The sequence below is a fragment of the Cetorhinus maximus genome, chromosome 17 (assembly GCF_964194155.1).
Source record: "Cetorhinus maximus chromosome 17, sCetMax3.hap1.1, whole genome shotgun sequence".
Lineage (NCBI taxonomy): Eukaryota > Metazoa > Chordata > Chondrichthyes > Lamniformes > Cetorhinidae > Cetorhinus > Cetorhinus maximus.
This window is the reverse complement of record NC_135895.1, coordinates 22,563,612-22,578,911: the sequence shown is the minus strand read 5'-3', so window position 1 is coordinate 22,578,911 and position 15,300 is coordinate 22,563,612. Positions and strand designations below refer to the sequence as shown.

Genomic DNA, 15,300 nt, shown 5'->3' with positions numbered 1-15,300 from the left:
AATCCAGCTCCTAGCCACCTGCTGCGTAAAAAAAGGTTTTTCTCATGTTGCCTTTGGTGCTTTTGCCAATCACCTTAAAGCAATGTCCTCCGGCTCCTGACCCTTCCAACAATGAGAACCATTTCTACCTACTCTGCCTAAACGCCTTTTCGATTTTGAGCAACCTCTCTTAAATCCCCTCTCAACCTTCTCTAAGGAAAGCAGCCCCAGCTTCTCCAATCTACCCACATAATTGCAGTCTCCCATCCCTGGAAACATTCTTGTAAACCTTTTTTGGACACTCTCTCAGTGCCTTCACATCTTTCCTAAAGTATGTCGCCCAGAATAGGACACAATACTCCAGTTGAGGCTGAAGCAATGTTTAATAATAGTTCACTATAACTTGCTTTTGTACTCAATCCACTATTTATAAAGCCCAGGATCCTGTGTGCTTAACCACTTTCTTGACCTGCCTTGTCACTTTCAATGATTTGAAATTGTGCTCTGCACTCAAGTCTATGTCATTAATATAGATAAGAGAAGTAATGGTCCTAATATTTACCCCTGGGGAACCCCACTATATACCTTCCTCCAATCTAAAAAACAGCCTTTCACCACTACTGTTTCCTGTCACTCGGCCAACTTTGTATCCATGCTGCCCCTCACCCTTTTGTTTCATGAACTTCAGATTTGCTGACAAGCTTGTTATGTGGCACTTTGTCAAACACCTTTTGGAAGTCCAGGTACACCACATCAATTGCATACCCTCGTCAACCTTTTCTGTTACCTCATCAAAACCTCAATCAAACACAATTTGCCCTTAACAAATCCCTTTCCTTAATGAATCCACCTTCATCCAAGTGGCTGTTGCTTTGTCCCTGAATATCGTTTCACCAGGCAGAATTCTCAGTTTGGTGAGCAGGCGTGGTCGGTGGGTCCAGGATCGGGCAGGGAATGGACCACCGACCGCGGTCAGCCCCGACCACCAATTCACGTTGGCTGGCCAATTAACGGCCACCCAGCGTGAAGCGTGTGCTGAAAGACTCAGCGCTTCCGGGGCGGAGGGGTGCAGGAGGAGGGTGAGCGCTGAAGTCAGCGTGAGTGCGGGCGAGCGCTCGCTGAGAACTGCCTCAGGGAGCTGAAGACCTGAGCAACCTAAAATAAAGGTCACAGAGACCGAAAAGAAGTGTGCAAGCTTCATAATCAGTAACCTGAAAATGTAGGTACCGAAAATGCTGTCCACAGAAATTTATTTTAATTTTAATTCATCATGGAAACCTCATCCCGCCAGTGGATGAGGTTTCCTGAAAAATACAAAAGCCGCCTGGCTGATTCGCCCGCCCGCCAACCGTAACGTTGGACGGGCAATGAAAAATCTCTGTTAATTGCGCCGTTAATGAGTTTAATTGTCGGCGGGCGTGCTTCCGAGTTTAGCACACACCCACCGACAGAAATATCGTGTGAGTGCGCGATGATGTCGGGTCGCTTGCCCAACGTCATCGCACACTATTTCATGCTTGAGCGGGTCGAGTCTGCCCGCTCAACGAAAAATTCTGCCCGTAGAGTTTTCCCACCACAAGATTAAACTGACTGGCCTCTAGTTGCTGGGCTTTTTATACCCTTTTTTGAACAACCTTTTACTCTTTATGTGGCTATAGAAGACATTGGATTCCCCTTTTAAGTTAACTGCCAATCTCTTCCCGTAATCTCTCTTTGCTTTTCTTATTTTTTTTCACTCTCCCTCTGAGCTTTCCTTATTCTAGAAGAAAAAGTACAGCAGGTGCCTGGGACATTATCACCTCCATTGCAGCGTTTGACTGAGTGTGATATCCACTGGCAAAGCTGAACTTTGAGAATGAGAATCATAGGGAAAACTCTCCATTGGTTGGAATCATACCTAACACCTTTCCTCCAACGCAAGGTGAGAAGTGGGGATTTTCGCTAATGATTACACATTCTTCAGTACCAGTCGCAACTCCTCAGTTATTGAAGCAGTCCATGCCCGCATACAGCAAGATCTAGACAACATTCAGGCTTAGGCTGATGTGTCATGTACCAATCGCACTACACAAGTGCGAGGCAATGACCATTTCCAACAAGAGAGAATTTAACCATCTCCCCTGGACATTTAACCTCATTGCTGTTGTAATGGTGTTGGTTAAAGAATGTGTCTGTTAAGGAAGTCTTCGTAGTCTTCTGTGTATGTTAACAGCAAGCCTCTATTGACTACTTGTAACTATATACATATATGCAGCAAAGGTATAGGCCAGGAGCTATCTCCATGTCTAGGCCTTAACATGTCTCTGCTCAACACCACAATGAACCTAGAGCTTGGTCATGTGCCTTCTTACATGCCTGCGTGTATGGTACTGTAGTCAGTCCCACATTAATCCAGTAAAAACCAGACCCTTATACGACAGTTACCACCTCTGAATCCCCCAGCTTCAACATTCTGCAGATTACCATTGACCAGGTACTTTTCTGGACCAGCCACATAAAAACAAAAGAAGGTTAAAGGCTGGAACTCCTGAGGTGATTAACTCACCTAAATCCCCAAAGCCTGCCCATCATCTACAAGTGGAGTGTGATGGAATGTACCCCGCTTGCCTGGATGAGTCTGGCTCCAGAGACACTCCCGCAGCTCAATACCACCCAGGACAAAGCAGCCCAATTGATTGGCAGCCCATCCGCCATCTAAAACTTTCAATCCCTCCGCCATTGACACACATTGATAGCAGTGTGGGTGCACTGCAGCAACCCACCAAGGCTCCTTCAACAGCATCTTCCAAACCCACGACCTCTACCACCTAGAAGGACAAGGGAAGCAAACACATGGCCACCTGCAAGTTCCCCTCCAAAGCCACACACCACCTTGACTTGGAACTGTATCGCCATTCCTTCACTGTCGCCGGATCAAAATCCTGGAACACTCCCCCTAACAGCACTGTGGGTGTACCTACGCCATTTGGACTGCAGCGGTTCAAGAAGGCAGCTCATGACCACTTTCTCAGGGCAATTAGGGATGAACAACAAATGCTGCACTTGCCAGCAATGCTTCCATCCTTTGAATGAATAAAAAATTAATTAATTAAAAGAACATTTTATTCTCACACCACAGTAAATAATAGATACAAACTATGATTGACATTCTTAATAGCAAGTTGATTATATCAAATGAGACTTTGGAGATAACTTCAGCACTAAAATAAATGCTATATTCAGGCTTTAATTGGTTATGTGCTTTTTAAAAATTCATTCATGGGATGTGGGCTTCGCTGGCTGGGCTAGCATTTATTGCCCATCCCTAGTTGCCCTTGAGAAGGTGGTGGTGAGCTGCCTTCTTGAACCGCTGCAGTCCATGTGGTGTAGGTACACCCACAGTGCTGTTAGAGAAGGAATTCCAGGATATTGACCCAACGATATTGAAGGAACGGCGATATATTTCCAGGTCATGATGGTGAGTGACTTGGAGGGGAACTTCTGGGTGGTGGTTTTCCCATCTATCCACTGCCCTTGTCCTTCTAGATGGTAGTGGCCGTGGGTTTGGAAGGTGCTGCCGAAGAAGACTTGGTGAATTCCTGCAGTGCATCTTGTAGATGGTACACACTGCTGCTCCTGTGTGTTGGTGGTGGAGGGAGTGAATGTTTGTGGATGTGGTGCCAATCTAGCAGGCTGCTTTGTCCTGGATGATGTCAAGCATCTTGAGTGTTGTGGGAGTTGCACTCATCCAGGCAAATGGGAAGTATTCCATCACATTCCTGACTTGTGCCGTGTAGATGGTGGATAGGCTCTGGGGAGTCAGGAGGTGGGTTACTCATTGCACTATTCCTAGCCTCTGACCTGCTCTTGTAGCCACAGAGGGCAGGATTTTACACGTCGGTGAGCAGGGGCGGCACCCGCTCACCGACATGTAGAATGACATGCGGTGACGTCGGGGGGATCTCCCGATGTCATCGCACCCTACTTAAATTGTCAGGAAGGCGGGGGCGCAGCGAAATCAACTGCGCACCCGCCGACCTGTCAATGGCCAATTGAGGCCATTGACAGAGTCATTTAACTAATTAAAGGACCTGCCCATCCAACATAAAGGCCATCCAAGGGTGGGATGAGGTTTAACGTAGCTTTTTAAAAATTTTAATAAAGTTTTTGTGAAAATTATGGACATGTCCCAACGCATGTGACATTGTCACATGAGGGGACATATTAGGGAAATTTTATTTTTCTATTTTTAGGTTTTTGACATTTACAGCCGATCTCCCTGAGGCTGCACTTAGCCTCAGGGAGATGAGTGCGCTCTTTTGTGCGCATGCGTGAAAGAAGGCACTCTCAATTTTGGGATTCCCTCCCCTCCCACCCACCAGGAAGCGCATAGCGCTTCTGTACGGACGTCACGCTGGGCGGACCTTAATTGGCCCACCCACGCAAAATGGCGCCGCGCCCCCAATCGGGGGGTACCAATCGGAAGCGCGCCTGTGTGTGCCCGCCATCCATCTCTCCCCCTAACAAATTCAGCCCAGTATTGATATGGCTAGTCCAGTTAGAAGTTTCTGGTCAATGGTAACCCCCAGGATGTTGATAGTGGGGGATTCAGTGATGGTGATGCCGGTGAACATCAAGGGGCCATGATTGGCTTCTCTCTTCTTGGAGGTGTCATTGCCTGACACTTGTGTGCTGCGAATATTATTTGCCATTTGTCAGCCCAAGCTTAGATATTGCCCAGGTCTTGCTGCATTTGGACATGGACTGCTTCAGTACCTGAGGAGTCACGAATGGTGCTGAACGTTGTGCGATCATCAGCGAACATCCCCAGTTCTGACCTTATGATGGAAGAAAGGTAACTGATGAAGCAGCTAAAGATGGTTGGACTGAGGACACTGTCGTGAGGAACTCCTGCAGTGATGTCCTGGAGCTGAGATGACTGACCTCCAACAACTACAACCATCTTCCTTTGTGCTAAGTATGACTCCAACCAGCGGACAGTTTTCTCCCTGATTTCTATTGCCTCCAGTATTGCTAGGGCTCCTTGATGCCACACTCTGTCAAATGCTGCCTTGATATCAAGGGCAGTCACTCTCAACTCACCTCGGGAGTTCAGCAATTTTGTCCATGTTTGAACCAAGGCTGTAATGAGGTCAGGAGCTGAGTGGCCCTGGCGGTACCCAAACTGGGCGTCAGTGAACAGGTTATTGCTAAGCAAGTGCCGCTTGATAGCACTGTTGATAACCCCTTCCATTACTTTACTGATGATGGAGAGTAGACAGATGGGGCGGTAATTAGCCAGGTTGAATTTGTCCTGCTTTTTGTGTACAGGACATACCTGGGCAATTTTCCATATTGCCGGGTAGATGCCAGTGTTGTAGCCGCATTGATGTGGATGGTTGCATCATCAGATCAGCTGTGATACAGACAGAGAAATTGGGAGAATGGAATGGAATCCTTACAGGAAGCAGTATGTGAGGAGATGTAGTTAAGGTAGCTGTGGGAGCCTGTGGGTTTGTAGTGAATACTAGCTGATACCTTCTCTCCATAATTGGATACAGGAAGTCGAGAAAGGAAAAGTCAGAGATGGACCAGGTGAAGGAAGAGAAGTGTGGAAAGTAGAAGCAATTTCAATGAAATTTTCCAATTCATGGTGAGAGCAGGAGGTGGCACTGATACAATCATCAATGTAGCAGAAAAAAAATGATGGAAGTCCCATGTAGGACTGGAATAATGATAGTTCCACGTATTCTACAAAAAGGCAGGCATGGCTAGGACCCATGTGGGTGCAGAATTACAGAATTGTTACGATGTAGAAGGAGGCCATTCGGCCCATCGTGTCTGCACCATGTCTGTACCCATCGTAACAACTTTTATTTTGAGGAAGTGAGTGGAGTTGAACCAGAAATTGTTTAGAATGAGAACAGGCTCAGCCAGGCTGTGGAGCGTGGATCGGGTCTGGTTGGGACCATGTTCAAGGAAGAAGCGGTGAGCTCTGAGCCTGTCCTGGTGGGAGATGGAGATTGGACGTCCATAGTGAAGAGGAAATGATTAGGGCCAGGAAACTGGAAGCTGTTAAAGTCACTTGGGGCATTGGAAGAATCACGGATGAAAATAGGAAAAGACTGTACAAAGGGAAAAAAAAAATGGAGTCGGGATAAGAATAAATAAGTTCAATGGAACAGAAATAGGCTAAAATAATGAGTTGACCAGGGCAATCTTGTTGTGGGAAGGAGGTAGAAGAGGGCTGTTCGGGATTAGACCATAAGACCATAAGACATAGGAGCAGAAATTAGGCCATTCGGCCTATCGCGTTGGGGGGACTGTGAGGTTGAAATATTCAGTTATTCAATAAAAACACCCCAAAAAGCTGGTTTACAAGCTACAGAATACATTTGTTGGTGTAAAGTAACTTTTTCTCCGATATTATTTGTAAACACTTCTGTAACAGATGTTCAATCAAATTTATTTTTTTAGATTATTATTGCCAGCCTCATGTGCACTTACAACAAGAATGATTGGACAGAACTTGCAAAAATGGCAGAGGTAGGTATTTTATTTATACACTTTCTATTTCACTACAGAATCAATTTGAACAGTTTTACTGAGCTTCACATTGCATTTTTTGGGGTAGAGTGCATTAATTATACATAAACTTTGAACATTTTGCACTATTTCCAATTTTATTTTATATCGATCCATCAAAATTAGATGAGTTTTAGTTTAAGCAACTGCTGTTGTTAGACAAGGTGGGAAGGACATCTAAAGAAATGGGAAAGGCTGGCACTACCCATTCCTAGTTGCCTACAAATGGTGGTGGACCTATTTCTTGAAACACGTGCAGTCCAGGTGCTATTCTTTGCCTGATACAACTGAATGGCTTTCTGGGCCACTTCAGAGGGCAGTCAAAAGAGTTAACCACCTTGGCATGGGACTGCAGTCATGTACACACCAGACAGGTAAAGGACAGTAAGTTCCACTCCCTAAAAAGCACTGGCAGGCCTTTTAGAAAATTTCAAGTTTTAATATATGCCGACTTTTTATTTCCAATATTTTTTAAGACTGCACTTAATTTCTGCAACTTTCTGACAGATAATGGTACTCCAATTTTAAGGATCATCATTTTGAGAATATGCCAGCCCTTATGCAAAACTACCAAATGTGACCGGATGTATTCCAGACCTGGTGATGAGTGATATTCCGATATGATTTAGGAACTATGCTGTCATGTGTAGGTTTGCATGTATAGTCAGAATGTCACACCACTCACTACTGCACTACAGTCAGTGTGCCAAGCAGTAATGTATCACCAGTCACATGAGAGGTGCAAGAAATACATTCAATGAAGCTTCAGCACTGGACTCTAAAAGTTTGATTATTTTAGACTTCTGGGAAGCAAGCGACATAAGAAAGAGCTAAGTTGGTTGTGTGCAATTAATGTTCACATCTGCTTCCCTTGGACAAAAGGAGGTGAAGATCGAGAATGTACCAAGCTGGAAGTGATTAAGGATTTTACTGAGGACAAGGTCAATAAAAGTGGAGATGAGATGTTATTGAGCAGGCAGGTACCTGCAGAAATTTTGTGGTGATGGAGGGCTAAAGGTTAGAAAGGATTTTCAAAGCCCCATTATTTTTTTTAATTCATTTTGCGGGATGTGGGCATCACTGGCTAGGTTCAGCATTTATTGTCCGTCCCTAATTGCCCTTGAGAAGGTGGCGGTGAGCTGCCTTCTTGAGTCGCTGCAGCTTGCACCTAACTTGAGGTAGAACATTTTTCAGAGGTGGTTACAGAATCAAGTGAGGTTGGAAGGGAAATGTGGGTGGCAGCGTATACGAGGAAGTCATCAGAGATGCTCTTGTCTGTGATTGAGATGATGGGAACGGAGAGACTGGGTGAGATGGCCAGGTCAAGGGCATGGCTGTGCATATGGGTAAAAGAGTTTATATGATGGGAGAGGGTAAGGGAATACAGCCATTAATTTTCCTTTTTAATGAAGGTAGAATTAAAATAAAATGAATTTTATTGTTCTCCTGTGGTGTGCATCTGATCACAGTAACATGAAATAGTAAATGACTGATTTCCTATATTTTGTTTCTTGCTACCACATTTCTCATGGATGTACAAATCCTTGGGTTAGCATGTGATGCATCTGAAATGTGGGGTGCAATTTTAACGCCTGGTTGGGTCAAGTTGTAAGTTAAAAATTTCAAATCTGAATCCAACCTGCCTCGAACTGCCCACTACTGGTATAACAGAGGCGAGTGTTTCGAAAACCTCGAATATCAGCTCCCTCTAGTTACAGCTATTGACTGCGTATTCTCATAATAATGATCCTTAAAATTGCTAGCCATTTTCTCTGTGAACCTTGCAAACTGTAGTACAAAATCTCAGATTTAAAAGGGCTTACTGAAGGGAAATTAAATTAAACATTATTAGTAATTGGTTTTGTGATCGTAAGCTCCAGATCCATTTTAAACCTGTTTGGCCCAATTGACCGTGAAAGCTGTAGCTAAATTCTGGCTTAACGTGAGCTTTACTGTCTAAATGCTGACTATGATGAATGACTTTATCATGCAGCTTGTTCCTTTGCTTTCTGTAAGGCGTAAAACGCTTATGATTTTTCACATCTCTAATAGCTATCAGTTTGAGAAAAATAATAAATCTACACCCAAGCTGCCAGGGAATCATTAAGGAGGGGAGCCCCTGCCGCTGGGAGGCTGCCCCTCAAGAGACCCAGTGGGATCAGGAGGGAGGGGGGGTGGTGGAGGTGGTGGTGTCAGGAGGGTCAGTAGTATTGTTACCCAGGAGTTAGAACTAGTTTTAATCCTTCTAACTTTTCCTGGGTAACTAATCCACTAAGTAAGTCGGAACCATTCGAAGTCTCTGACTTGAAATTGGAGTTTCTGAGGGATCCAGACGCAGGGTAATTGCCTTCCCGGGCAGTCCTTGCGTGGAAACTTCCAAGGAAGGCCCCCCCAGTGCATCTTCCGAGGCACCGAGGAGAATGGGGGACCTGGGGCCATCAAAAATTAGTACATTATTTTTTACTGTGCCAGCATTTAAGTTAAATGACATCATTTTTCTTTACAAAGGAAAAAAATCTATTACCAGTGAGTTGAATTCATTTTGGGATCATTGTATTTGTATTGTAATTCGACAATATTTTCCTTAACTGATTCTCGCTTGATTTTTTAAAATTCAGTAATCCAATAAACCACATGCTTTTTGACCGTGAACACATGCTTTTAGCAAAGATGTGCAGTCAAAATTACAAAACTCGGAAATAGAATACAAAATTTGCTCTTTATTCAAACTTCCCATCAAATCGAAGTGTATCAGGCCAGCTGCTCTATCTTTCATTCTGTAGAAAAGATCTAATTACTTCTATCATATGTTGGCACAAGCTGCTCTGTTCAGAGAAACAGTTTGGCGCCTTGCATTTGTGACTTTGCAGTGTACTCAAATTCTTCATCCTTGGTAGGATTCTGGTGCGGACGCCTTGGAATTAAACTTGTCCTGCCCACATGGCATGGGAGAAAGAGGAATGGGTCTGGCCTGCGGACAGGTACGTCAGCTTTAATCCCTTTTGCATTCCATCAAAACCATAGACTGCTGTATTGCCGTGCTTCCACCATAATCTCAGCATGAGTTCTCAGATGGGAGTTAAATCCGGGTCGGGATCTGGGAGGCCCAAGCCCTGTGCTACAATACCTGGAGCGGCCTGTTGGGGGAGAAAAGCCTCCATCTGTTCCTTACGTGGCCATCAATAGAGGAGAGAGGAAGCCCTGCAGTTCATTAAAATAAAAAAATAACACAATTCAATGTGGATCCATTGCTGGAGAGAGGAGAGCCATCACAATGCCCCTCAACCCAGCATGCCACCTTCACCAGGCTTTATAGCCTGATGCCTATGGCTGGCATGCAGAATGGCACAGATGCCTGCTATTGGCATTGAAAGAAGGGACTGCCTCTTGACTGCATGAGTTTGGCGAAGTCACCAGCGGATGCTCCAGGTTGCCACATCCTGGCACTTTAGCTCATTTTGAGGCCTAGTTATTCTTTTGAAACATTTATTATTTTCTTAAAAACAATATTTTTATAAGGAGTAAGACTAGATATAGCATTTCTCTGCTTTCCTTTTATTTATTTTATGGTTGGTTGGTTGACAGTGCTTAAAACGCAAAACAAAATACACGTGAACAGACATTTTAGATGCATTTGCAATGTTCAGCATATGATTTACTGGAATGCTTGAGAAAAACACTAGTTAAGATTAATGAAGGTGTAATATTTAGTTTTGCCATGTGCTACACTAGGAACTATTTTTATCCCTAGTTTTAAATTTAGGAACAAATATTAAGCATAATTAAAATAAAATAGCAATTATTATGCCCTTTTATCAAACTTTTGGATCTTATTTGAATATATTTAGATGAATGATAACTGCCAGCAGTAATCTATTCCTTATATTATCTGGAGGCAGGAACTAGTTATTCCTGTCAATTACCTCCTCTAATCGCAAAGATAAAAACAAAAAACTGCGGATGCTGGAAATCCAAAACAAAAACAGAATTACCTGGAAAAACTCAGCAGGTCTGGCAGCATCGGCGGAGAAGAAAAGAGTTGACGTTTCGAGTCCTCATGACCCTTCAACAGAACTGAGTGAAATTAGGAGAGGGGTGAAATATAAGCTGGTTTAAGGTGGGGGGGGGGGGTGGGGGGAGAGAAGTTGGGGGAGGGGGTGGTTGTAGGAACAAGCAAGGGAGTTCAAACTCCCTCCTCCATCCCCACCCCCTTTCCATTTCTTCCCCCTCCCTTTTGTTTTTCCCAAAAATTTATATAGATTTTTCTTTTCCCACCTATTTCCATTATTTTTAAATCTATACCTTTAATGCTCTGTTAGTCTTTCCACCCCACCCCCACTAGAGCTGTACCTTGAGTGTCCTGCCATCCATTCTTAATTAGCACATTCATTTAGATAATATCACCACCTTCAACACCGCTTTGTTCCTTTGTCTGTGACATCTTTTGATTATCTGCTCCTATCACTGCTTGCTTGTCCCTACAACCATCTCCCCCCCACTCCCAACTTCTCTCCCCCCACCCCCACCCCCCCCCCCCCACCTTAAACCAGCTTATATTTCACCCCTCTCCTAATATTACTCAGTTCTGTTGAAGGGTCATGAGGACTTGAAACGTCAACTCTTTTCTTCTCCGCCGATGCTGCCAGACCTGCTGAGTTTTTCCAGGTAATTCTGTTTTTGTTTCCTCTAATCACATCCAGTCCCCATGCCTTTTTCCCTGATAATCCCATTGTGTATTTATCAGCTTCCTTCAGCTGCATGCTGAGTCCTCTTGCAGTGTGAATCTTGACAGTTCAACTTTTTCCCTGCTCTTCAAATGTCACTGGAAAATCTAAAGGACAGCTGTCTTTAATGGTTTCTATCTTAGTCCTTCATCTATGGACTATTCTGGCATCACTATTTCTGCCTGAAATAAGCTCTCATAACTCCATTGCTGAAACTGTCTCCAAGACACTTGCTGGTAGATTTTGCCTGCAAGAGGGGCTCGGGTAGCTAGTGTGCTTGCCAACTCCCCAGTGGTCACAAAGCAGGTCATTTTCAGGCCTGGCCTTATTAACACAGGACCAGTCAGCTGCGGGCAGAAAATGAATGCCCTGGGGCAGCCCACTGACTCTGAGCCACCATTACATCAAGTGCCCTGACTGACCTATTGGCTGCAAGAAGGTAGGCTTGGGGAATTGACTCTCGGGAGGGGGAGGGACCCACCGTGGCATCAGTCCTCATTTTCCTTCTCTTTTCCTAATCTCACAAAAATAAACTCAAACTGACCTGTTGGGTTCTTCCTCGGCTGGAGAGCCAGCAGATACTGGGCAGTGCGTGTGCAATGTACGCTCCTCTCAATACTGTCTGAAAATGGAAATAGGGGTTCTTCATGTGTACTTGGCCCTCGATTTGAGTATAACAGGATCTATCGCCTGTCTCAGGTGAGGAAGATAGGAACAGCCACATCGTCAGCAGGAAGGGGGCAGCAAGCCATTCCCCAGCAGGCAAGAGGCCTCAAAATTACCCTCAGGTTTACTTTTTCATACGAAGCAGTTCTTATACTTTCAAATCTCCATTAGGCCCAAGACTGTTCAAGAACTAATGATGCCTCCAAATGTGGAAACCGCTTTTGCCACCCCCTGCCCCTTGTGCTTTGAGCCCATATCAGTGATAAAACTTCTGTTAGGCGATCCTTCTCTCAACCCCAGTCAGCAACTTCTCTCTCTGGGATCAATAATATGGGCTGTCAGAGTCAGCACAATTAAAGGGCTCCATATGCTAGGAATGAGCTGACTCTACCCAATAGTACAAGGTCAACTGGCTTGCATATTTTTCTGGCAGCTTGTGCAAATCACTAATGATGATTTAGGGACAGGGTCAAAACTTCATGCACCATGATTCAGTCAAGAGCTACTGGCTCATAGAGCGCAAGTTCATTGTTGGAAAGCAGGAGCATCAGAGCAAGAGTGACACCAGAGCAGTCATAGCAATGACTGCAAGGAAAGGGTGTTTTTTAAATTGAGATTTCTTTTCCACCACCTATTCCCAACACATCTTGTGACCTTTGTGTTGGACAGCCGCATTGTGATGTGCTCAGTACCTTGGAAACGTTGTAGGCATTTCTCATCAATATTATGGGGAATGAGTCAAGGGCATTTGGCACTTAGCATCAGGTTATAGTGCTCCTCATGTTCAGTGACATGACTGTTGTATGAGCATGAAAAGCTCCTAGTTCAGATCTAATGTGGTTAAATGCAGTGAAAAGCATTCTGCAGCAGCTTCCTTAATGAGCCAGTGTGATGTTTTTCCATATCCCACCCCAAACATTCTCAGACCTCTCTGTGGGAAATTGCCAATTAATTCAGAATTAGAGACACATATTGCCCATTGGAAACTGGTTGAGACTAACCAGCTCATTTCACGTGAAACCCTTACAGGCAGGGAATATAGCAAACGTTCATCCCATCCATCTAGGTTAGCTTTGATGCCAAATCCTAGAAGTAAAACAGCAACAGCTTGCATTTATACAGCATTTTTAACATAGCCAGGTTGCCAAGGCACTTCACAGGAGTGTTATCAAACAAAATGTGACACCGAGCCAAATAAGGAAATGGTAGGACAGATGACCAAAAGTTTGATCAAAGACCTAGGTTTTAAGAAGCATCGTAACAGAGGAGAGAAGGGTAGAGAGGCAAAGAGGTTTAGGGAGGGAATTACAGAGCTGAGGGCCGTGGCAGCTGAAGACTTGGCCGCCAATGGTGAAGCAATTAAAATCAGGGATGCTCAGGAGGCCAGAGTTGAAGGAATGCAGCAATCTCGGAGAGTTGCAGGCCAGTACTGCATGTTAAACAAGTAGTCTGATAATTTAGAGACAGTAGAGGGATCAAGAGAGATGGTGGTGAGGTGGTGCTGGATGTTATCAGCAAACGTGTTAAACCTGAAGTCTTTTAGGATGATGTTCCCAAGGGGCCGTATGTGGATGAGAAACCGAAGGAGACCAAGGATAGATCCTTGGAGGGCTCCAGAGGTAAAGTTGCGGGAGCAGGAAGAGCAGCTAATGTAGATGATTCTTTGGCTATGACTGGATAGATAAGAACAGAATCCTCCTGGACGATGGAGGGGATATGTTGAATGAGGATGGTGGAGTCAATCCAGTCAAAGGCTGCAGACAGGTCAAGAAGGATGAGAAAGCAAAAGAAAGACATGCAGCAGGATCTTCCCGTCAGCGATTTGGTGGTGGGGCCTCCTTGCCGAGGGGAAAATGACGTGGGATGGCGTCAGGAGGAACCCCTGACGTCATCCCAGTCCATTTAAATCTTCAGGAAGGTGGGCGGACGGTGAAATCAGCTGTTTGCCCGCCGACCTGTCAATGGCCAATTAAGGCCATTGACAGGCTAATTAACCTTGTTAAAGACCCTGCCCGTCCACGCTTAAGGCTGGCGGGCAGGCCAGCAGCCCCAGCGGGCTCCAGATTATTCATGAAACTTCATCCACTGGTGGGATGAAGTTTCATGTCCGTTTTTTAAAAATTTAATAAGCTTTATGTGTTTCTTATTAACATGTCCCATCTCGTGTGACATTGTCACATGAGGGGCACATGTTAATAATTTTAATAGTTCTCTATTTTTTTACTTTGCTTACCTGTCAGTAAACTCCCTGAGACAGCACTTTGCCTCAGAAAGAGCTCACTTTGACAGCTGGGGATTCCCTTTCCCCTCCGCACAGGAAGTGCATAGTGCTTCCTGTCGGCAGGCCGCAAGGCCCGCCCACTCAAAATGGCGGCGGGCCCATTTCGGCTCCGGGAGTCGGTTGCCCGCCCGCCACTGAGCCGGTGGGGCCCGCCCGCCCACCAAGGGCAAAATTCTGCCCCTGCATTTCTATTACATTTTCGTGAGCACAGGACGTCCCAAAGCACCTTACAGCTAATGAAGTACCTTTGAGCTGCAGCCATTGTTGCGATGTAGGAAATGTAGTAGCTAAATTATGCACAGTAAGCTCCTACAAACAACAATGTAATATTGACCAAATAATCTGTTTTTGTGATGTTGATTGAGGGATAAATATTGGGCAAGACACTCCCCTGCTCTTCTTTGAAATAGTGCCATGGGAGCTTTTCCATTCATTTTAGAGGGCAGATGGAGCCTCGGATTAAGGTCTCATGTGAAAGATGGAAGGGGTAGTTTTCCTTGATCACTGTCGCGTATGATCTCAGTGATGACAGTGCAGTGGTAGGAATTCAAACAAAAAGTTCCGGGAAAGGTGGGCATGGGCATGGGAGATGGCAGCACATTCAAGAGCTTTGGAGAAGAAGGGAAGGTTGAAGGTGGTGTTGGCCAGGGGCTGCAGCCGAACTGCTGACACACAGGCAAAAGCAACTTTTGAACTAAAGTAACCTGAGTTCAGTCGCTGGCCTGAGCTGGAACCAGTTTGAATTAGCTGTTTGAAAAACAAGGGAAATGTGATAAGACACAAGTCCATATTTAGAAAAGGAATAATGAGGTAATGCTACCTAAGTCCTTGGGACAGAGCCAATAAGGAGAAGACATATGGGCTAGGCGAGCATGCCTAAACTAATGGGAGAGAGAGACAGCACAGCTTGAAGAGATAAGACTCAGAATAAGAATGGAGAATCTCGGGTGTGGAGCCAGTGAAGACTCCGGAGAACAACCATCGCGGAAGTGGAAGAACCTAGGTCAGCAATGTAGAGATGACGTTGAAAGAGAGCGTCAGCTCTCCTTTTCAGGTATTAGCTTTTATATTCTGTGACCACTCAGG

The 15,300-nt window shown here is 44.9% G+C and overlaps 1 protein-coding gene across 1 annotated transcript in view; it reads left to right on the top strand.

The window, feature by feature from the left end:
* LOC144692241 (dihydropyrimidine dehydrogenase [NADP(+)]-like) overlaps positions 1-15,300 on the top strand; it is an 812,799-nt gene that overhangs the window by 617,085 nt on the left and 180,414 nt on the right. Inside the window, exons 15-16 of the mRNA XM_078560835.1 lie at positions 6,436-6,504; positions 9,441-9,524. Coding sequence (XP_078416961.1) covers positions 6,436-6,504; positions 9,441-9,524 — 153 coding nt within the window. The remainder of the gene's footprint in view (positions 1-6,435; positions 6,505-9,440; positions 9,525-15,300) is intronic.